At 41.9% G+C, this 24582-nt stretch overlaps 1 protein-coding gene across 1 annotated transcript; it reads right to left on the bottom strand.

Annotated features, from left to right (window-relative positions):
* Positions 1–11296: 11296 nt before the first annotated feature.
* Positions 11297–23969, bottom strand: CUNH9orf64 (chromosome unknown C9orf64 homolog). The gene is made up of 4 exons (XM_008695802.2): positions 23488–23969; positions 22751–23010; positions 16367–16562; positions 11297–12103 (listed from the first exon to the last, which is right to left on the bottom strand). Exons 1-4 carry the CDS (start codon positions 23822–23824, stop codon positions 11871–11873), a joined length of 1026 nt encoding a protein of 341 aa, XP_008694024.1. The 5' UTR covers positions 23825–23969; the 3' UTR covers positions 11297–11870.
* Positions 23970–24582: the final 613 nt, after the last annotated feature.

The following is a 24582-nucleotide window of genomic DNA, read 5'->3' as shown; positions in this document are numbered from 1 at the left end:
CCCCCCCCCCGTTTATTTGTATTGAAGTAAAGTTCGTATAACATACATCAAACCGTTGTAAGGTATACATTAATATTCACAATGTTGTGCAACATCACCTCTGCTTCCGAAACACTGTCATCACCCAAAGGAAATCCCCGTGTCAGGACAGTCGCTCGCGTTCCCGCAGTCCCTGGCGACCACCGGTCTGCTTTCTCTGTCTGTATCCATTGACCTGTTTGGGGCATTTTGGATTCACCTAGTCATACAATTTGTGGACTTCTGTGTCTGGCTTCTTTTGCTAAACAATGCTTTCCTAGTCCACCCATGTTGTAGCATGTATCAGTGATTTTATTCCTTTTGATGCTGAATAATATCCCATTGTATGGGCATACCACATTTTATTTAACAATTCATCATTTGATGGACGTGTGGGTTGTTTCCACTTTTTGGCTAATATAAATAATGCTGTTAGGAAGTTTCATGTAGGAGTATTTGTTTAATATCTGTTTTCAGTTCTTTTGGTATAGACCTAGGAATGGGATTGCCAAGTCATATGGAAATTCTGTGTTTAACTTTTCCAATTTAGTTTTAAATGCCTCCATGCCTGCCATTTTTAGTAGCACAATCCAAGCATTTTCTCCCAAGAGACTTTTTATTTTTTTAAGTAACTTTCAAAAAGCATCCCCTCTCTCATGAAACTTAGGAATGAAGGTGGGGGGGGGGAAGCTGCTTAGTTATTAAATTGAATTACAGGCATCACCTGCTTTTCAAAAGTTCTCACTATGCCTCTTGGCTGAAAGACCTACATTATTACCTCTTTTTGCTAACTGGAAGAAATCCGAAGAGGATTTTCGCTTTTATGATAAAAGGTGAAAGCCAAAATAAGGTTCAGCATTTGTTTTGCAACCAACCCTTACAGAGGCAGTGGGCACCCCGGGAAAGGAGAGTGGCCCCACCAACCGCCTTCAGGAGAACTACACTCTGCCCTGGGCATCAAGCCCCCATATTTTTGAATGTGTCTGTGAGCATCCATAGTTTATCTTGATTTACTTTATGCATTTATTAGCAAGATGTGTCCTAAGGTATCAGAAAAGAATTACAACAGGTCATTTTTGGGGTTTGGGAATGGTCAAATTTTTTTGCATAAAAATTAATGAGAATTGCTTCTTCACTTTACACCGTTTTGACTTACAAAAGTTTTTGCAGAACCATGCTATTTTCAGAAGTAGGGTCCCAAACAGACCAGGTTCGGCCACTGGCTCCTGACAAAATCTGAAGGCAGAGAGACAAGTGGTGGCGAAACAGGAAAGGAATTTATTTCAGTGAGGCCAACACCGGAAAGAGAGCAGACTAGCATCTCAAAGACTGTCTCCAAAGTGCTGAAAATTCTTCCAAGTTTACATAAGGAATATGTGCAGCAGAAGTGGGAGGGTATGTGCAGGTGGGCAGCGAAACTCAAAGCAACCATTGTCTTGGGGTCAGTCACATGGGCTCTTGCTGGCTCAGGGCAGTCATCACTGTTTGAGGGGGTAGTTTTTGTTCCCATCAGGAGATGCTTTGCCCACAGGATCCTTTGCCTGAGTTAAAAGAGATAAGCTGGAAAGAAGAACTTCATTAGAAACTTTGAGGTCAGTGGGGCACCTGGGTGGTGCAGTGGGTTTGGCTCAGGTCCTGATCTCAGGGTTGTGAGATCAAGTCACGCATGGGGCTCCATGTTGGGAGCTGGGCTCCGAGCCTCAAGCCCAGAGTCTGCTTAAGACTCTCTCTCCCTCTGCCCCTCCCCTCACCTCTCTCTAAAATAAATAAATACATCTTTTTTAAAAAAGAAGAAAGTTTGAGGTCAAAATGGAGGTAGTTGAAGGCTGCTTTCAAAGCCATGAGATATTACCTTTAGTAGCTGGAATGAGAGACCCCTGCACAGAGACACAATTCTGCTGAGGAGACACTTTGGAGCTTACAGCCAGATTTGAGTTTGTTGGTACCCGGGCTTCAGAAAAGAGCAAAATATTGCTCATACGAGACCAGGAGAAGAATTATTTGACTGCTCTTGAAAAGAAATGACTAAGATGGAGGGAGGGGAAGGTGTTGGGAAGAGGTTGAATCAGAGGGGAGGGAGAAGACAGCTGGTAAGGGAATTCCAGGGAGAACGGAAATGGCTAACAGGGATCCTCAGGCTGCATGCTGAGACCTGTGCAACGTGAACCCTTCCTCTTTCTCCAGCAAAATCTTCAGTGAAGTCTGTGGTGCTAACTGAGGCATTTGTGACAGAGGTTGTTTGTAGGAACTTAAAGATATGCCAGTCCGGAAGTCCAGTCTAGTGCTGGACAAAACCAGAGATTGACCCTGTAGACCTGGGAGGCAGAAGATTAGAAGAAAGCTGAAGTCTGGCTTGCATGCCAAAGACATTTTACTTCACTAATAAACCAAGCAATGCAAATTAAAATAATAAGCCATTCTCACCAGTAAAGTTGGCAGCAACTTTTCATAACGTAACCCACAAGCATTTAGCAAGAGTCACTTTTATACATAATCTCACCTCTTGTCATCCTAAATAGATACATGGACAAAGAATCACATGCTTGGGGTGCCTGGGTTCAGTTGGTTAAGCGTCTGACTTCGGCTCAGGTCATAATCCCGGGGTCCTGGAATTGAGCCCTGCATAGGGTTCCTTGCTCAGGAGGGAGTCTGCTTCCCCCATCCCTCTGCCCCTCCCCTCTCCCAATCTTTCTGTCTCTCTCAAATAAAATCTTAAAAAAAAAAATCATGTGCATGAATGTTTATTATACTATTTGTAACAGCAAAAACTTAGAAATTACATAAATGTTCAATGAAAGGGATTGATAAATTAATGGTACATTTATAAAATATTATCTACTCATTGAAACTCGTATTTACAAAAAGTTAGTATAGGAAAATGCTTACAAATAAGGATACAAAATAGTATCAAGTTTTTTCACCTGAAGAATTGGGATAAAACTCATTCCTAATTCATAAGGTTGTAGGGTATGAAAATAGGAATAATTACTCAAAAATTGTTAGGTAGCTAGAATGACAATAATTTTTTCAATTTCATTCAGGGGAGAAATTTGCATAAAAACACAAGGTAGTAAAAATATTCAACAAAATTCACCAAAATGGTAACCATCACCAACACTGGGTTAAAGGTCATTTTTATAGTCGAATCAATTAGTCTTGGTTCCAAGGAACAGAAACCAACTCTGGGTTACTTTAAAAAAAAAAAGACTTTGTTGAAAAGTTTATCATTAGTGTGCTTGATGTTACAAGTAATAGAAATCCCAAATCAGATTATCTTGAATAAGAAAATATATTTCATATAAGTTCATACAGTTCATGTAAGTTGAAGTGAAATGTGAAAAAAATTGTCTTAGAATCAATGAAATAGGACAAATTCCCACATATCCATGGGCTTATTTGAGGGGTTCTTTATTCTCTTGCATTGATCAATTCTCCAGCATCAGCGGACACCATGTTTTATTGATTTATGTTTATGTCCACATTGTTGAGCAAAGTCAGAATTTTATCGAGAGTAAATATTAAGCTCATTGCAGAAATTCAGTAAGTATTTAGAGATTAAAAAATTAAAAACAGAAAACAAGTAATTTGATCCATGTTACATGGCAGGTAAGTGGCAGAGGCAAGCCTGCAGCCTGTGTGTGTCGGATGACAAAGTCAACACTGCCTCTGCTTTCTACGTAATGCATCGCTCTCCATCGCTCACTCTCTACCAGTTTATTTGCTCAAATCAGGATCCAAACGTGGTCCACATGTAGCATTTGGTTGATCTGGCCTTTGATTCTCTCCTGATCAGTAACAGTGACCCTCTGCCTTTCTCAAACTTGTGGTGAAATACACATTACATGAAATTTTCCATCTTAACCATTTTTAAGGGTACAGTTCAGTAGTGTTGAGTACATTCACATTGTTGGGCAACCAATCCCCAGAACTCTCTTTATTTTGCAAAACTGAAACTCTACACCCACTAAACAACAACTCGAGGTTCTCAGGATTCATCCATGTTGTAGCATGTGTCAGAATGTCCTTCCTTTTTAAGGCTGAGTAATATTCCCATGTATGGATAGACCACATTTTGCTTGTCCACTCATCTCTCATTGGACACTTAGGTTGTTTCCAGCTCTTGGCTATTGTGAGTAATGCTGCTATGAACAAGGGTGTGTACATATCTCTTCAAGATCCTGCTTTCAATTTTTTTGGATATATACCCAAAAGCATCATTGCTGGATCATTTAGTAATCCTATTTTTAATTTTTTGTGGAACTGCCATACTGTTTCCAGAGTGGCTGCGCCAATTTACATTCCCACCGACAGTGCTCAAGGGTTCCCATTTCTCCACATCCTTGCCAATTCCTGCCTTTTAAAAAAACAAACAAACAAATAAACAAAAAACAATCTATTGGAGAAACAGTGACCATTTGTCCTTTAGAACATCTCACGTTCTTAGATTTGGCAATCGTGTCTTTTTGTTGTCATTTCACTTTACCTTCTTCCTGGATTTCCTACATTTCCTGACAACTAGTAGTTAGATCTAGATTCCTGATTAGATTCAGGTTCGGTTTTTCTGGCAAGAATAATTCATACACAGGACTGTGTACTTCCTATTGCAACACACTAGGAGGCATATGGTGTCTGCATATCTGCATATCCCACTTGTAGCGTTAAAATTATGAGTGAGTTCAGATGCCTTCAGCCTAATCCATCCATTTAAAAAGCTCCCCGTGAACATTTTGCCTAATGGTTTTAACAGACACTGATGATCATTTTCTGGACCTATTATTTTATTAGGTTTTCCAAAATGGTAATGTTCTACTTTTAATATTCTTTTCACATTTATTAGCTGGAATTGTTTTATAAAGAAGAGCTTTCCTTCTATCAGGTTATCCTGGAAATAGTACAGCATTTAGGAATGACAGGATAGGTGCGTGATTTTTTTTGCTTTCATTCATTGAATAAGAGAATAATGAACTGGTCCCTACCAACCTCTAAAGTCAACCAATAGGGTTTCTTCTTTTGGAGTGGGGGCAGGGTGATTATGAACGCATAGGTTTTTATATTTTTTACTTGCCGTCCAAAGACCATTTTCACCTCAAAGTATTTCTCTACTTCTTATTAAACACTTTTGGGAGCTATTATTTCTTTTCATTTTAACTCAGGCTTCATCAACGTTATTGAGCCTTAATAATTGAATTCCATTCCTGCAACCAAAGAATACTAATTAATTCATCTGCCAACCAATCCTTAGTCTATCCCAAGAATATTAAAATCGAAATAGTGAAGGAAGGGAGTTATTAGTTTTTTCCCACCTCCAGACAGGAAATTGGGTTAGTTCTTTCCTTGGATCAATTCAGAATGCAGCCCTACCCTTTCCCTAGCTCTTTCTCAGCAGTTCCCAACTCGAAATGATCCCCATCTACCAAAGGTGTAGAAGACAAGGTTTTGGGCTGCCTACCATTCCTCTTCCTTTCTATAAGCAGAGCTCCTCTCTGTTTCGAGAACTGCCCCTGCCCCACCTGGTAGCCCAATCACTTGGACTTTGCCCCAGGCCACAGGGACCAGGGACGCAAACCAGGCAAGTCAGCCAAGCCCCGGATTTTTGCCTGCACTACTGGCGAAGATGTGCACTTTGTGGCCCGGAATCACTAGCTATTAGAGTGATGTCTTCCAACAGAGCAAAAAGAAATACAAGATGTGGTCTTTGTGCATTTTAATCCCTGGACCATAACTGGGTATAGTGAAGGCCAGCTCTTTCCCTGGACTTATCTAGGTTTTTGGGTTGTTTTTTTTTTAAAGATTTTATTTATTTATTTGACAGAGAGAGACAGCCAGTGAGAGAGGGAACACAAGCAGGGGGAGTGGGAGAGGAAGAAGCAGGCTTCCCAGCGCAGCAGGGAGCCTGATGTGGGGCTCGATCCCAGAACGCTGGGCCAAAGGCAGATGCTTAACGACTGAGCCACCCAGGCGCCCCTAGGTTTTGGGGTTTTGTTTTTTTTATCATTACATTTCCTTTTTCACTAAGCTAGTTTCAGTTGGATTTCTTTCACTTGAAACTAAAATATCCTAAACCCAGTGGGATAAATCAAAATAGAAAGGAAAAGGAAAAGAAGAAATGTAGTTTATAGGAAAAAGAGGAACTTAGATGAATGCCACAATAACGTATTTCTTCAAGTTTCCAATGACTTGAGTCAGTGAATTTTATACATGAAAGAAATCTTGCAAATGATTTAGTCCCACCATCCCTTTATTAATTTTTTATTTTATATTCAATATTCTTGAGTTAGACAAGAGTTATTTTGCCACATTACTTATTCATACCTGTATTAGGGTTCTCCAGAGAAACAGAACCAATAGAATATATAGAGATAAAGATAGACATAGATATATAATCTATATCTATTTGTCTATCCATCAATCCATCTGGAGAGAGAGAAAGGGAGATTTATTTTAAAGAATGGGCTGGGTGCTGGCAAGCCCAAAGTCTCGTGGGCAAGCTAGCAAACTGGATATTCAGATAAGAATTGATGTTACAGTCTTCAGTCTAAAACCTGCAGGCCAAAGGTCTCTGGGTGGCTCAATTGGTTAACATCTTGACTCTTGATTTTGGCTCAGGTCACAATCTCAGCGTTGTGAGATCGAGCCCCACATCGTGCTTATGCTGGGTGTAGAGCCTGTTTAAAGTTCTCTCTCTCCCTCTGCCCTTCCTCCCCACCGTACCCCATCAAGTGCTCACGCATCCCACACTCTCTCCCTCTAAAAGAAAAAATTAAAAAATAAAATCTGCACACCAGCAAGTGGGGAACTGAGGCAGGGTTTCTATGTTTCAGTCTTGTGGTAGCGTTGTGTCTTCTTCTGAAAACCTCAGTTTTTGCTCTTAAGGCCTTCACCTGATTGGATGAAGCCCACCCATTTAATAGAGTGTAGCTGCCTTCCTCCTCTATTGATTATAAATGTCAATCACATCTAAAATATCTGCACAGCAACATCTAGACTGGTGTTTGACCAAAAACTGGGCACCGTAGCCTAGCCAACATGACATAAAATTAACCACCGCAGTCTCATCCTACCTCATCCTATAAGTGGTTTGAGGCATTCTTTCATTCCATAAAATTATTTAAAAAGGAACCAGAACTAAAAAGTAAGAGCTCAATTATCCCATGTCATATGTAAATTAAACAGGCACAGAGATTTTAACTGATTTGTTCAAAAGTTGACAACAGAACTAAGGCAGTGAGTGTATGGCGATTCCCCTGAGGGGAACCCAGAACCTTGGATCTTAACTCTAGACATTTTATACTGTAGAGAACTCACAATTCTAGACTTCCTTACTTTGAGAGTCATTACCTCCCATGGTTTGGTAGCAAATAAAATAAATGAGCAAATAAAAATGTTGCTTAGGCCATGACGGCCTACTTTGTTTCCAGCCAATACCCAAGCACAAGAAAGGGTTGATGGTGATAATGTTCAACTTTATCTGAGTTCTGTACTTCCAGAAAACAATAACATTAAGAAATCTCTCCAACCTTTTGTTTTCTGAAATCCCCCCCCCCCTTTTATGTTCTGGGAAACAGTCTATCCAAAAGGATCACCCTTCTCTAAGCGACTTAAATAAGACTAACTGTTGACTCTTTCTCATGTCTCCCTTATTCACCTGTGACAAGGCCCAACACAGATCTCTCCCCTGTTGCTTAAACCTGCTAACACAGCCAGACACCGCCTCTCCAATCCCTCATTCTTTGTGTTGTTAATGATTAGCTGAGATTAGAACCATCTGTCCCCCTGAACCCAGCTAGACAGGGAGATAAACACGGGGAAATCTCGTTCAGTGAGGTGAGCCTTCTGACTGCAAAACAAGCCCACCTTAAGTCCCCCCACTCGTAACGTGTCTACTCCTCCCTAGAAAACGCTGAGGCACCACCAGCCTGCCAAGAGACTCTAACCCTTGGATCTGAGGCGATCTTCCCGGTGCAATGCGCTGAACAAGATCAACTTCCTTACTTGAGCAGGTTTTGTGTCAGACAATGGCATCCACCTAACAGCTGAGAATCAAAAACCGAAGTTAAAAACAAAAAGGGAAACGGTGATCGAAGTACCCTGAGAGAGACGGGTCCCAGACTCACCAGGAAGAAGAAGGCGAAGTTGCCTCAAGGCTGAGACCCACATCACTTACTGTGGTTCGTTCAGCCTGTACCTCCCCAGCCAGACCGTTAAACCATGACCCATTCAGCTTCGGGGAGGGAGCACGGTGAAGGAGCTCGATAAATGATTTCCGAATCAAATCGAAGGAAATCTATTCATTTCTGCAGGGCTAGTCAGGGGGAAGGTAAAGGTGGTGAAAGGAACAAGCGCAGCCCCTGGGAAAGCCGGGCCGCCCTCACAGCGCTGCATGCTGTGCTCCTGTTGGAGAGAGTCTCACGGAATACCCACGTCAAGACCGTGATAAAGTGAAATGACACGAGGCTGCTTGATACTGTTGTCCAAGCACAGAAAAAAAACAAGGCTCTGTGCCACACGCACAGTACCAAACAACCTTCTATCTTGGCTAAAATGAGTGGCATCTGCTGAATGGCTTCCACTTTTTCCTTGCTCTAGCCCCCCTCTTTATAGATAAGATTTACTGAGAGAGCCAAAGATCGATTGCCCTGTTTTCTGACAGCATCCGATCTAGAGAGAGCGCTGCATCCTTAGAGCCTCCCCCAAATCATCCTCTTACTCAGACACCGCAGGAAACGACAAGTCATTCACCCAACCTGTTTGCTTCGGTCAGAGGGCATGGACTTGGCCTCATGGCTAACGTACTTGAGTTTATAGAGGGAGGCGAATCATCGGGCAGCCAGGCAGCCACCGAAGAATTAATGAAATATGAAAAAAAAAAAAAAAAGCCAAAATGTTTTTGAACTTGTTACAGAGCAAAAGCTTTGTTAAAGGAAATTGAGCCACAAAGGAATAACTAATGTTGCAGGATTTCTTTTCCCTTAGTGCCAATTCTTGGTCACACCGCTTTGAAGAATGAAGAGGTAGACCAGATGAAGAGTGGTGGGCAGCAAAGCGAAGTTTATTGAGCGATAGTACAGAGCTCCCGAGGCTGGAGGGGCCCCGAGAAGGTTGACATGGGTTTTATGGGCTCTTTGGTGTGGGCTGTTTTAATCTGATTAACCCTGCATGAGCCTGTCACCCAATCAAGTTTTTGTCCACGGCTCATCTCCCTATCAGGTAGTTGTTCACGTGGTGGTGTTTCGTAGCCTCGGGAACCAAGGGCACTGCCTGAAGACAGGCCAGCCAACCGCAGGCCACCAGATTGGGCTCTTTGTTTATTTTTATTTTTTAAAAAGATTTTTATTTATTTATTTGAGAAAGAGAGAGAGCATGAGCAGGGGTGAGGGGCAGAGGGAGAGGGAGAAGCCGACCCTCTGCTGAGCAGGGAGCCAGATGTGGAGCTCAATGTGGGGCTCAATCTCAGGACCCGGGATCATGATCTGAGCTGAAGGCAGACGCTCAACTGACTGAGCCACCCAGGCGCCCCAAGCTCTTTGTTTAAATATCCCCAATGAGATAATAGGTCTGCAAAATGATCATCAGCTGTTAAAAGCATGAGGTGAAATGTTATTTAAATTCTTAGCCTGGGGGCGCCTGGCTGGCTCAGTTGGTTAAGCGTCTGCCTTTGGCTCAGGTCATGATCCTGGAGTCCCAGGATCAAGCCCCATGTCAGGCTCCCTGCTCATTGGGGATTCTGCTTCTCCCTCTGACCCTCCACCCTCTCGTGGTCTCTCTCTTTCTCTCAAATAAATGAAATCTTTAAAAAAGTCATAAATTCTTAGCTTGTTAACAGGTATGAAAATCATAAAATCCATGCATGGTGGTGAAAACTTGCCATTTGCCAGTATCCATCCATACTTCGTACATAGTTTAGCTGGTTACCCAATGCCTGCAAGAGAGACTACTTTCCTGCCCTCCCTGACAGTTAGTTGTGGTCATGTGACTAAGTTCTAGTTAGTGACATGAAAGCAAAAACACATGTCGTAGCTGCTAGAACCTTCCTGGCAGCCCCTGCCCTCTTCAGCTTCATTGCTTCTTCAGTCCTGCTCCCCAGATTATAACTCCCTTTGGGGTCATGAGTCCAAGCTATGCTCAGTGGCACAAGAGAAAAGACAGCTGTGTCTTGGACACAAAAGAGCACCACTGGACCAACTTCCCTGTCCTTCCATGATGGATTAGGAAAACAGGAAGCCCAGAGCTGGCTGAGACTGAAGGAGGAACGAGAGAGGGGAGAGAAGAGGGAGAAGTGAGAGGAGGAAGAAGAGAGAAAAAAGAGGAAGGGGAAGGTAGGGGACAGGAGTAGGTAGGAGAGGGAGAGAGGCAGGAGGGCGGCAGGAGTCTCCTGAAAGCAGATTAAATTGCAAACTATTAGTTTTGATGCTTTCTACTATAAGTTACAGGAGACTCATTGAAAATGGTGGCAATCAGGTAATGTGTTTATCAGCCCAGGAATGAGGTCCGCAGCTGGGACAGGGGCAGCAGGACAGGAACAGCCGGGCGCTGGCTCCACACAAGGGCTGCTAACAGCTTCAGGCATCACGTTCAGACAGAACATGGCTCAGAGGAAGAAGGACCTTCTCCTCTACCTCTCTCTTCAAAGTGAAGAAACCTTTTTCCAGAAGCTTCCCCCAGCCGACTTCCCCTCCAGTGTCACTGGCCAGGAGATTATATACCCATTACTAAAGCAATCACGGGTGGAGAACAGGATTATCACCATTAAACATATTAATTTGGTCTATCTTTCGAGATGAAGGTGGATCACCTTCCCTGAGTCACAAAGGGGAGGGATAAATACAAAGCAGTACTTACGGTGGTGCTAGTTGTGCAGTGCACAAGGTGGGACAAATTTTCAGCAGATGGCAGTAAAGTGCTTGGGGAAAGGATGCCTTTTCATTCGCACAAAGTCACAGTGAGCTGACAAGGTGGTGGCTAACAAAAATCAAGATTATGTTAGAAGGAAGGTGGGGGTGAAGGTGGGAAATGAGTGCTTCGTAGGTAACGAAATTTCTGCAACATAAAGCAAATAATCAAATTCACTTAAAACTTTTTTTTTTTTTTAAGTAGGTTCTACACCCAGCGTGGAGCCCAACAGCAGGGCTTAAACTCAGAACCCTGAGATCAAGACCTGAGCTGAGATCAAGAGTTAGGATGCTTAACCGACTGAGCCACCCAGGTGCCCTTCACTGTAAATCTTTTTAAATTATATGTGGTAAATTCTATTTTAATAAAATAATCCATCCCAGGTTTAAGAAAAAAATTTAAAACCTTTATTCAATTTCAATACAGTTACACTGGAAAAAAAAAAAGGAATATTAGATAGGTTTCCTAAACTGAAAATCACGATGTACAAAACCTCTTGTCAATACCAATAAAAATAAGCTGTCAAGATTGATTTGTACAAAAGACGCAGCATTCATTCAGACCCTACCCCCCATATCAAAGGATTAAGGTATGTAAGAAATTACTACATCTTGAGAAAAGATACCAATTGAACTTATGAAATATCATCACTGATGACTAATTGCATTATAAGGCATGATTAATTTTAAGAGATGTGAGATTTAAAGAGAGCATTACAGTTCCTTCATTATTCCTGTCATGTGCCCGCAGAAAGGGAAAATCTAATCAAAAGTCAACAAGCAGACAAAGGACAAAGTCGGGGATACAGAGCAGGTCAGGAGACAGTTTTTAAATGAGACTGGGTAATCACGTTCCTTGTTGCTGTGACGTCTACTACATTCTCTTACTATCAAGGCAAAACTGTACAAATGCTTATGTGAGACAAAAATGCAAGTTTTCTTCGGATCCGTTTGCACTTTGGATCAATAATATATGCAGCGCGTGTGATGAAAGGGAATACCCTTCATATCTTCCCTGTGGTCGCGGGCGTAGTCCCACAAGTAATAATCCAGAAGGACGGAATTGATCTCCCCGCTAGTTTTTTCACCCTTGTTTTCAATAAGCTCCAGAAGACAATCCCGGATCAGTTCAACACACCAAAGTGAGCACCCTCTGATTTCCACCTCTTGCCTATCCCCGTATGAGAGCATTTCTCCTGCAAGGGGGAAGAAAACAGAGCAAGAAGTACCGAGCATCAGTGACATAAAATCGACTCAGACTTGATTTAAACCACTTCGAAACTCAGGCATGAATTTACAATCGCACCTTCCACAAGGGCAGGGGCCGTGTCTGGCCTGCGACAATGTTCCTGGGAGGTGGCGGAGCACCTTGCACATACCAGCTCCCTGATAAACAGCTGCTAAATGAACATGGGGTGACCGGAAATTTAAAAATATGACAGCAAGATTATTAAATTCTTGAAAACAAAGGATTTACAATTGGATCTGATGCCAGGAAAAAAAACATTGCAAAATTTGCAGGACTCCAAGGGGCCAAATAAACAATACCTCCCTTTCTCGCTTGAAAACTGAACACTGTCTTAGGTACATCCTAAGCGCATCAGGAGAACCTAGGAAATCAAAGTTGTTAACCTGAGCAAGGGAGGCCACCACTGTTCTTTGGATTCAGGATCCTTCAGTCAAGCCCTCCCTGAATCTGTAGCTGAGAGCGCCACAGGCCCCGCAGTCTCTTCAATGCCCACCTCCCCGGTGTAGCTGATCCTGCAAGATGGGCACTGGCTGTGCTTTGCCACTGAGACTAGAATTGGGCTCTTCAACTCAACTGCCCATAAAGATCAGGGAGCCAGGGTAAGGGAGCGCCGCAGCCTTCGTCAGCAAGCTGTCGTCAGCTACAGAATGTGTGCTGCCTGGTCTAACGGTAGACCCAGTGTTCCCATATTTCTCCCCTTTTACAAGCCAAGTCAGAAAGTTTGATTTTTGGGGCGCCTGGCTGGCTCAGTTGGTAGAGCATGCGACTCTTGATTTCAGGGTTGTAAGTTCAAGCCCCATGTTGGGCGTGGAGCCTACTTTAAAAAAAAAAAGGTCTGAGGCGCCTGGGTGGCACAGCGGTTAAGCGTCTGCCTTCGGCTCAGGGCGTGATCCTGGCGTTGTGGATCGAGCCCCACGTCAGGCTCCTCCGCTATGAGCCTGCTTCTTCCTCTCCCACTCCCCTGCTTGTGTTCCCTCTCTCGCTGGCTGTCTCTATCTCTGTCGAATAAATAAAATCTTTAAAGAAATAAAAATTTTAAAAAAAGGTCTGATTGTTATGTGAAATCTCATAATTGTCAAGGGTTAGTAAGTAACTAAAAGTGCTTAAAACACTGGCCTGGCCAAACAAAACACACCTGCAGGTTGTATTTGGCCTCTGGCCACCAATCTGCACCCTTTCACAGAGCTTCACAGTACCTAAGACGCCCTGTGATCCACTGAAAAGTAGGACAATGTCCCAGCCCCACTAGGTTCCGCTGTCACCTGGTATCTTAAATAGCATTACTTCTGTCCCCTCCACCCAGTAAGTAACTGTAGTATTGAACTGTGTCCTCGAAAAAGTCACATTTAAGTCCTAACTCCTGGTACCTGTGAATGTGGCCTTACTTGTTAATAGGATCTTTGCAGATGTAATCAAGGTAAGATAAGGTCATACTGGATTAGGGTGGGCCTTAAATACCATGACTGGTGTCAGCCCTAGAATCACAGTGAAGAATCTAAATTTAGCCAAACTGTATTGGCAGTATTTATAATTGGCTAAAAAATACACCTTTGGTGAAGAGATGGGTTAAACATAAAATGGACAGAAAAAAAAAGTAAATTCATACTAAAATAAAGTGAAAAGACTGTATTTACCACTGCACTAAAAAAAAGATAAAATGGACAGAAATCTGGGTAGGTCTTCCAAGGGCTAACCTGCAGATATTCAGAAGAGGAGAGAGGAAAAAAAATATATATAAGTGTAGTGCATCAGTTAAGGAAGGTTCTAGCTCATCTAGTCGAGCTACCTGGTTCTAGATTTCACTTTAGAATTTTTTTTTTAAAGATTTTATTTATTTATGTGACAGAGATAGAGACAGCCAGCGAGAGAGGGAACACAGCAAGCGAGTGAGAGAGGAAGAAGCAGACTCCCAGTGGAGGAGCCCGATGTGGGACTCGATCCCGGAACGCCGGGATCACGCCCTGAGCCGAAGGCAGACGCTTTAACGACTGTGCCACCCAGGCGCCCCACTTTAGAATTTTTTTTAAAGATTTTATTTTTGTTTATTTGTCAGAGAGAGAGAGCGCGAGCGAGCACGCACAAGCAGGGCGAGCAGCAGGCAGCGGGAGAAGCAGGCTCCCCACTGATCAAGGAGCCTGATGCGGGATTCGATCCTTGGGATCATGACCCGAGCTGAAGGCAGCCACTTAAGCAACTGAACCACCAAGGCGTCCCCACTTAAAATAGTTTTTCAAAATTAGTGTGCTATACTTGTGTGTACTACTTTACGTTTATACTTTCTGCTTCTCTAGTGTGCTAGTGAAGTACTTTCTGAAAAAAGAAAATCCAACTTTGCTTAAATAAACTAAGAGGCAAAGAAATGAGTTCACACTCTGGACATAACAGAGGCAGTAACAACAGCTGCCGCTGGACATCTGGAAAGGGGCCTCTGCAATTGCCATGGACGGCAGGAGAAAACTCAGACCCCTCTGTACAGCTGGGCTGCAAGCTCCCTTCTCAGCAGGGTTTTCCTCACAGTAGCAGAGACAACTGGGCGCTACATTCAGAAGGAGAAGAGGCACAAATCATGGAAAGCTGGAAAAAAGCTGTGTGGAGGAGGTGGCATTTGCCAAGCCCTCGGGGACGTGTAGGATTTGAACTGGAAAAAAAGAAAATTTGGGTGAGGGAAGCCAGGCAAGAGAATGTTTACGGACAGGAACAAGCAGCGTACACCGGCCAAAAAAGATCGGCTGCATATGGCTATGTGGAAAAGAAGCCCCGGATGCTGAAATGTTTAAGGTATCCAACAATTAATGATCCGGGACATGAGCATTACAACAGAAGACAGCTTACTTTTCAAATGAAGAAACAGAGGGACAAAATGGATTGCCCAAGGCAGCATAAAAACTAGTTAGAAGCAACCACAGCAATAATGGTATCTTTATATTCTGTGTTATTCTTATTTGGGTGACCGAAACCTATTTCACAAGAGAAAACTATTCAGTCATAAAAACTACTTGTTTTGGGGGCACGTAGGTGGCTCAGTCGGTTAAGCGTCTGCGTTTGGCTCAGGTCATGGTCCCAGGGTCCTGGGATTGAGCCCCACATTGAGCCCCACATCGGGCTCCTGGCTCAGCGGGGAGACTGCTTCTCCCCCTTCCTCTGCCCCTTCCCTTGCTGTGTGCACACACTCACTCTCTCTCTCAAATAGATAAATAAAATCTTAAAAACAAAAAAACAAAAAACACAAAGAAACCCTACTTGCTTCTAAAAATAAAGAAAAAAATAGCTGAAAATACTGCACCCAAAAGAGAGAAACTAATGTGAAAATTATGTAATTATTTTTCTTATATAAAGACATGTTTAAAAACAAAAAGCTAATCATTAAATTCTACTCCTGAAACCAATATTACACTCTGTTAACTAATTAGAATTTAAACAAAAACTTTTTTTAAAAAGCTAATTTTCACACAAACATAATTTTCTATGCTCAGCTATTATAACAAGGCTCCTGCTCTTGAGAATCAATAACTGAATCCACTCATGGGAAATAAGTGAGCCTAGGAAAGCAAGTGACTCGTGCAAGGTAACCCCGTGGCAGACCCTGGAGCCCCCTGACTTGAAACCCACTGCATGTTACCTATCTCTCAGGCCACCTTTGACACCATAGTGTAGTGTGCTCTTCACTGCTTAATTTACACTCTTCAAATGCCACCCTGAGGGACCTAGCGGCCATCACACACCTTCAGGTTAAGAAACTTTGGTTTCATTTTATTTTGAGGCTCTGAAACTATCATGACTAAATAGTGTAATTTCCGGGGTGCCTGGGTGGCACAGCGGTTGAGCGTCTGCCTTCGGCTCAGGGCGTGATCCCGGCGTTATGGGATCGAGCCCCACATCAGGCTCCTCCGCTATGAGCCTGCTTCTTCCTCTCCCACTCCCCCTGCTTGTGTTCCCTCTCTCGCTGGCTGTCTCTATCTCTGTCGAATAAATAAATAAAATCTTTTAAAAAAATAAATAAATAGTGTAATTTTCTACATTCTATAGTAAACAACAACAAAAAGCAATTTTCTCTTACTTCAGTTGCCCCTGCATTTTTCCTTACATGTGCTTTTAACAATAAACAGTGTTTTTGTTTTTAAGGAAAGGAGAACTTCTGTGAAAGAAATGAGACAGAGACTCAACCACAATTGATAGTATAATAAAGAATGTCTTCATTAAGCTGGCAAACCTTTGAGAAGCTTTTCCAGTAGTTCCTTGGAGTATTTCAGGGCTCCCAGGTGAACAAGAACCTGAGGTAATCTATAGTCAGCAAACATGGTGATACTGGAGATGTCGTCAAAGCAGCCGTCTCCTTTCCCCTCTAACACACTCCACGTATCTGCCACGAGGATTTGGGCCCGTTTGTAGAAAGAAATTCTTTTCCCCTGATGAATGAAGAGAATATAAATGTTACCTGGGTATCCGATAGCTTTTATGTATGCTATAAAAAAAGGGCACACACTGAAAACATTTCTCAAGGGTGCAATAATTTTAGTGTTGGTAGAATTTATGGACCTTTTATAGAAAAAAAGGGAGTCTAATAACATTAAATTATCTCTTTCACTCCGAATTTACTTCCTATATTTTTCAAGGCACATAAAATACAATTGTGGTAATTGTGGTAATTGTGGTATTATTTAGTGTTCTTTTCCAATGACACTACCTCATATATATATATATATATATTTCTGTGTCACTATAACCCACCCGCTTATTCTTTGTAATGACTAGACAGTATTCCTTTAGGAAGCTTCTTAAATTTTTCTGATTGCAACATAATTCACATTAATTGTATAAAATGCAGAAGAGTATAAAGAAGAAAACAAACATCCTTAAACTCATCTCTGAAGAGAAACACAACATTCAATTTTTAACTGTCGCCTTTCAGATAATATGATAAACGTACTTCAGAGGTAAAGACATACCTGGTCAACAGCCAGAATTTATCAAGTCTACCTTTTTGGAAATGGTCAAAATCAATATGTAAGCCCACAGAACAAAATAAACTTCCAATTATATTTATACAAGGAAGAAACAAATTTAACCAAGCATTATAGGATAGCAGGTTATAATTTAACTCAAAAATTCTCTATAAAACTACAAACACAGATCAGCATAAACTATGGATAGACACATAATGACAATCTAATCCTAATCCTAATCCCAAAGGTAATAATCTCAAATCATCTTTTATAGCTGCTTGTCTGCTAGAGGAGAATAACCAGTATTACTGGCTCCCAAAATTTATCCTGACCACCATGGAGAAATGTTTTAGTAAGTAAATGACATAAGTAATTAAATAAAAAATGAAATTAAATCCTTCAAGGAAAGGCTCCATGTGAAAATTCCTTAAGATGATAACAAAGATTCCTTTATTTACTAAAACAAAACTCCAAAGATACTCTGTCCTAATGAGAAATAACGTAATATTGCCTAACCTTAAGGTGTACCTATTGCAATCAACCTGAACTACTTTTACTAAGTAAACTGCCTAAGACCACCTTTAAGAAATTCAGTATCTTCTTTTCCGGAGCAAACACATATGCTCATTTTTTGACATGATGTAAAGTCTATAAATTACAGTGCTGGGGGGAACAAATCACCATTAAGTATTCCTAGGGGCGCCTGGGTGGCTCAGTCAGTTAAGTGTCTGACTTTGGCTCAGGTCATGATCCCAGGCTCTGTATTCAGCGGGGAGTCTGCTAGTCCCTCTGCCCCTCCCCGCACTCCAGCTCACGCACGGGCGCGCTCTCTCTCTCTCTCTCAAATAAATAAAACCTTAAAAAAAAACTATCCCTACATCAAACTATCCCCAAACCTATCAAAATATGACAACCTGACAATTGTTGGACTGGAAATTACATATGGTAACTGGGTTTATATTCGAGTCTAGTGTATTAAAGAGTAAGACATAAAACTTAATATAAAAAATAAAATTGTATATCAAACACAATTATTACATTGTTTACTGTAATAGATAGAAGCTATCATCTCCTATTTTTAATTAGATCCATAGATCAAACGGGAAGAATACAGGAACCAGACTTATGTAACAAAATCAGTGCTAGCATCTTACAAAACATAAATTGTCACATCATGACCACTGTTTCCATGGTAGCCAACTAGTATATCACAAAGATTAGATTATAATACCCTTGAAAAACACAAAACAAAAAATAAGATTTAAGTGAGGAGTCTAAAAATAAATTCAAGTCATCTATAAAACATTTTCTTAACAAGCTGATATAGTTTTAGTAATCAAATGATTTTAGTAATCAAATTCTTCATCTCTAAAATATTAACTGATATCACTGAAAATACCAGCAAATCCCAAAATAACAATTCCCTTCATGTTCCATATTGCTTGCTGAATAAAATATTTTCAAAATAGTACCTTTATAAAACAATTATTATCAATGAAAAAAACCCATGACCATGAGTTGATTTTCTTCAACAAATTTATCATGAACAAATTAGAAAGGTCAAGAGCTACAAATGCTTAAGAGAAACCTAAAATGTTATTGATTAAAGTATCAAAAAAGACCACGTTTTTCACGCACATTTATCAGTATGTCAGAGTGAAGACAATAGCCTGAGGGAAGCTGATTTCTTCATTAGGACTTTTACATTGTTACTCTATCTTCTAAGTCAGAGTTGCTTTGGAAATATATCTGAATTTTAAAGCTTCCTGACTGATTCTGGAGTACAACCAGGTTGGGAAATCCCTGATCCAAAATCTGTTCGAATTAAAATTTTCTAATTTTATCAATTTGTTTATAATGTTTAAAAACGAGTGATAGGCAACCCTCTTGGGTCCCCTCCCTCCTTGGGAGCTTTGTACTATCACTTTGCTATCGCTCAATAAACCTTGCTTTGCTGCCCACCAAAAAAATAATAATAATTAATTAAAAAATAAAAATAAATAACACAAGTGATAATCTCAGTAAATAAATATACATTAAAAACAATTATGACTATTTTATGCAACTTGTTAAATATTAAAAAACACAGCAACCAATACCATCAGCATGTTATGAAAGGGCTGGGAAAAGAGCACTCGCCTATGCTGCTGCTGACACCTTCATAATCATCTTTCTGGAGAACCGTTAGCATTTTTATGTATTACAAGCCTGAAAAAAAAAAAAAATTCCAGGCCATGCTGACTCAGCAATTCCACTACCATGATTCCATTCTAAGAAAATAATTACAAGTGTTAAATGATTGTGCAATATTGCTTATTATCACATAAAACTAAAAACAACATGACATAAAATTCAATTTAAAAAATAAATGTGTATCAAACACAATTACTGCAGTAAGATAGTTGGGCAAATAATTATGAAATTGTACATCCATATATAGTGGAATACTGCGAAGTCATTAAAAATGGTACTGTGGGGGCGCCTGGGTGGCTTAGTCGGTTAAGTGTCTGCCTTCAGCTCGGGTCATGGTCCCGGGGTCTCGGGATTAAGCCCCATGTTGGGCTCCCTGCTAGGTCAGGAGTCTGCTTCTCCCTCTGCCTCGTAACCCAGTTGTGCTTTCTCTCTCTCAAATAAATGAATTAAAAATCTTTTTAAAAAATGGTACTATTGGGGCGCCTGGGTAGCGCAGTCGTTAAGCGTCTGCCTTCGGCTCAGGGCGTGATCCCGGCGTTCTGGGATCGAGCCCCACATCAGGCTCCTCTGCTATGAGCCTGCTTCTTCCTCTCCCACTCCACTGCTGTGTTCCCTCTCTCGCTGGCTGTCTCTCTGTCACATAAATAAATAAAATCTTAAAAAAAAAAAAATGGTACTATGAAAAAAAAATTGTGCTGTGAGAGAATTATTATTACTATTACTTTTTAATGGGGCACCTGGGTGACTCAGTCAGTTAAGCATCTGACTCTTGGTTTTGGCTCAGGTCAGGATCTCGGGGTGCTGGAATCGAGCCCCAGGCAGGGCTCCCTGCTCAGCAGGGAGTCTGCTTATTGCCCTCTCTCTCTGCCCCTGCCCACCTTCCTGCTCTCTAAAATAAACAAATCTTAAAACAAAAACAAAAAACATATGCTTTATTTTAACACCGTCTCAATTTCAAAAGCAGTCCTAAAAAGCCTCAGAATTCATCTTGATTTGGAGTTAATTGCCCAAAGTATTTCATTTATGTATATTTTATTTAATTTTATTTAAAAATATTTTATTTTTAAACCCAACATAGGGCTTGAATTTACAACCTCAAGATGAGTCGCATGCTCCACGGAATAAGCCAGTCAGGCCACCCCTTATTATTTACATATCTTTTAAATGAATATGGAAAGATAACTGTAAATTGACTAATCAAAACATTAAGTGAGCACCCACTATGTGCTCAGTACTATATTAGGAATCATAGGAAATATGTTTCTTTTGGGTAACTAATGATAATTTTTTGGAAAAAAATAAATGAAAAAATATAATACTCCTTTAAGAAAGTGTCAGAATCCTTAAGTATGATTTTTGTTACATTTTGGGGATTTCTCTACAAGAATGTTTTTAGAAATGAGTACTGATGGGAAATGGTTCAAGTACTAATATTCATTTAGAAATATATCAGCCTTAAAATGAATCTATATCCTGGCAGTTTTTAAAAATAGAACTTTTCAGCAAAGCAAATCAAAAGCACTGTGCTGTAATAAAATAGAAACTCAGCAAATTGCTTACTAAATTGGTATTATCAACTACAAAAAAAGTTTACTCTCTCTTCCACAAAAACAAAAACTCAGGACTACTTCAAAGCAAACAAACTACACGATGTCATGACTTTTATTCCATCCTGAAGGCATCCTAAATTTACGCTCAGCTCTTCTGCTACAACCAATGTTGATTCTGGAATACATGGATTCTTAGCCACATGAATAGCAGCTTGATTTTTTTATACACTACACTTAGATGGCCTGAATGATGAACCAAGGAACTTAATCCACAATTTCTTTAAAAAAGGCTGACATGACATACTTTAAAGACAAATATAAATCTCAAAGTAACATCTGCACTAGCAAAACGGTAGTCAGAACAAAATGAAATTCAGCAGGGGCCTAGGGCCTCTTTCCTAGGAACTGCCTCTGCCCCACCCACAACCCCTGCAGCCACACTTCATTGGTCATACTCCCTGCCAATCCATCTGATCAGTGTTTGGCTAGGAATTTTAGAACGGTACCTGAGAGGGTGTNTACCCCCCCCCCCCGCCCCCCGCCCTGTCGTTGAAGCAATAAGATGCAAAATTCATGAACATCTTCTACTTCATCCTCTACTTCATGGAGAAAACTAGTCTGCAGTCACGAGAAATATGGAGCCAAGAGAAGCAAAGAGAAGACACTGAATCCTGACGGCAATGAGTCCTTGATCCTACATGTTCCTATTCCCAAATTCTTCATTTTGCTTAAGGTTTTTCTAGTTTTGTGTCTGTCACTTGCAATTAAAAGAATCTTAGCACCTGGGTGGCTCAGATGGTTAAGCATCTGCCTTTGGCTCAGGTCATGATCTTCAGGCCTGGGATACAGCCTCACATCTGGCTCCTTGCTCAGTGGGGAGTCTGCTTCTTCCTCTGCCTCTCCCCCCTGCTCATGCTCACTTGCTCTCAAATGAATAGAATCTTTTAAAAAATAAAATAAAATAATCTTAACATACATAATCAGGCATCTCTCACTTTAAGGAACTGAAAAGCTAGCTATTTATTTCCTGACTAAATGACCTAAGATAAACCAGTTAACCTTTCTCTTTAGACTTTGGTTCCTGGTCTGCAAACAGGACAATAATGATCTTTGTCCTTAGGTCCCACGGAGCTCTTCTGCGGATCTAATGAGAGTGTACATGCAAACACCTTGTAAATCATAAAGAGCGATTTAAACAATATTATTGGTAATTTTTGTTAGTTGTTGAACTGTGATTTCAAAAGGGTAGCTTTAAAATTTCAATATGATTTAAGCATTCATAAACTTATTCAATAGATTTATATTACGTGATTTCTCTGAAGTTGCTTTCAATTCTTTGTCACGGTTAAAACACACAATGATAACGAATTCTAAAAGAATTTTACAAAAACAGAACCGAGGTGCACAGGGTAAGGTATCCTAAATGTTTACCATTTTAAAAGTACATGTGTTTAAAAAAAAGAAAATAACGCTGTTCAAGTATTTCGTGTGTGTGTGTGTGTGTATATATATATATGTATATATATATATATTAGAGCCTCAAAAAGATACTTTTTATTAGAGAATTTAGAAATACATTGATTTTCATCCAATAAAGTAAATTTTTTGAAGTTGTAAAAGGACCTCATTGTCCCTGAGTAGCATCATACTGAAAATTCAGTGTTTTGTAGGTTTGAAAAACATTTTAAAAGGACAAAGAAAAAAAGAACAAAATAAAGGAAATACATTAATTACAAAACTAAGAGAAGTAATGTCTTTGAAACACTAAACAATTTTGTTACTGTTCCTTGTCCACAAGGCAGGAACTTCAAAACTTAAGTTTTTATTCCCAAAAGGAGTTCTGGAAGTAAAAAGTTAACTATGAGAAAATAGTTAAGAATTCTAAAATCCCCAACAGAAGCAGCTCACCTCAAACTGAGTCACATCTCTGTAAGAAGGAAAGCTTTCAACTACCAGGTGCATTAACTTCTGTGCACTTTTTTCACTTTTTCGGACGCAATTAAGAAAAGAGCCTTCGAACTTCTCAAGCAGAATCTTCCCGGTTTCATTAAGAATCCGATGCCTCTCCTCGATCAAAGGCATGGGAACGTCCGTGTCAGAACGGAATATATGCTGAACCTGATCCAGGGTCACGGTGGCATAGTAGGAAGCACTGGTTATAGGTATCCCTTAGGGAAAAAAGAAAATGCAGAGGAACAACGTCATACTTTTTATTTATCAGACCCTTGCAAATGAGTGTTACAGGAATGCACTAAAAGTGGGTGAAGAATTAAAAAATCAGAAGCATACCCTTCATTTTCTACTTAGTCGTCTGTACTTATTCATCCGTTTCTAGCAATTGTTATATTACATCAGACGTCCTTTGACTGCCTAAAATGTGTTATACTTGTCCCTTTGTTCTGCAGATGTCATCAAAGTGGCGTTCTTTAGAAAACTTTTATACTTAGCTGCTACGATGATAAACATTAGGATCATTTCTCACTGAACACTTAACGCCAGCCCCTTCTCACACTTTTAAGCAATGAAGAACTTCAAGTTCGCCTTATTAACACGTATGCCACTTCCCGACTCGTTCCTCGGGACCCTCCCGGGACACCGGGGCCTCGCAGGCCGTTTGCTGGGTCTGACCGGGAGAAGGCACCAACCTTCGTCGAGGGCTCTGTTGAGCGCGGCGCACAGGGACCAGTACCCGCTGTACGTTTTCCCCCGGTACCCCACCAGACATTTGTGCTCGTCGTGCTCCGACCAGAAGGAGAAGTTGAGCGTGTCTGTCACGAATACCCAGTTGACCGCGGCCTCGTCGGCCGCCCGGGGATTCAGCTCGTGAAGGGCCTTCCAGCCCCCCAGGTGCAGCTCGGGCCCCGAGGCCTTGGCGAGCAGCAGCTCGGCCACCCTCCGCACTCCTCCGCCGTCTATGAACACGTCCCGGCTCTTCTCTGCAATGAATTTTGCGGACTCCCTGGGAGTTAGGGGCCCGTCCATCCCGCCCCTCCCTTTGGGACCGGTGAGCCGCGCTTTCACCCGCGGGCTGGCCAAACTCGCTTCCCTCTCGGGGCGGGGCAAGGGCGCGGGTCTCTCTGCAGCGCTCCCTCCCTACCCACCGTGGGATCGCTGCCCTCACAGGGTCCCGCCCTCCCCGAGCCGCACTGAAACCCGACTGCGCGGCCGACTTCCGGGTTCTGTTCCTCCACCTCGCAACGCTGCCAAACCGCCGAGGCCGCGGGGCCGTGCGCCCGGCCAAGACCGGAGGCACTTCCGGGAGAGCGGCCCCGCCCACTCTCGCCCGGGCGCGCGCCTGGGACCCGTTTCCGGTTCCGAAGGTCCGGAAACTGGCTCTGGGGGTCCGGTGGGAGTCCGCCGGCAATTGCGCTCCCTCCGGTCCAGGCGTGCCGCTCCGCCATTTTGTGCAGGTTTCCACCCTCCCTTCGGGCACGTGGTACTGCGACTCCCCGCCGTGGCCCGGGTCGCGATGACTCCAAGCGCTGTATGGTGTTGCCCTCCCTCGACTCCCGCCCCTCTCCTCTCCCCAGTGGGCGAAATGTGGGCAAGATGCCCTCGGCGACGCTCCGCATCCGGGTTCCTGGGCCGCGACGAACCTGATGGCGCCCGTTCTGGTGCTGGGGGGCTGAATCACCCCCAGGCTGTGACACGGGTTGGCGGGTCCCCCACAACCCCATATCCTAGGCTGGCCTCTTGTGCTAAATTACTGGCCCATCCGGAGGCCACATGGACGTTTAAGG

This window comes from Ursus maritimus, unplaced genomic scaffold, assembly GCF_017311325.1.
Source record: "Ursus maritimus isolate PB19 unplaced genomic scaffold, ASM1731132v1 scaffold_34, whole genome shotgun sequence".
NCBI classification, from domain to species: Eukaryota; Metazoa; Chordata; class Mammalia; order Carnivora; family Ursidae; genus Ursus; species Ursus maritimus.
The sequence above is the reverse complement of the archived record's forward strand: the minus strand, read 5'-3'. Positions and strand labels throughout refer to the sequence as shown.

Bases quoted from the DNA above. Each gene is read 5' to 3' on its own strand.
- CUNH9orf64 (XM_008695802.2), bottom strand. From the start codon at position 23,824: ATGGACGGGCCCCTAACTCCCAGGGAGTCCGCAAAATTCATTGCAGAG. The intron at 16,563-22,750 runs GTGAGCTGCTTC...TTCATTCATCAG, and splicing joins GAGATGTGACTCAGTTTGAG to GGGAAAAGAATTTCTTTCTA. The intron at 12,104-16,366 runs GTTTGCCAGCTT...TCCCCCTTGCAG, and splicing joins ACTGGAAAAGCTTCTCAAAG to GAGAAATGCTCTCATACGGG.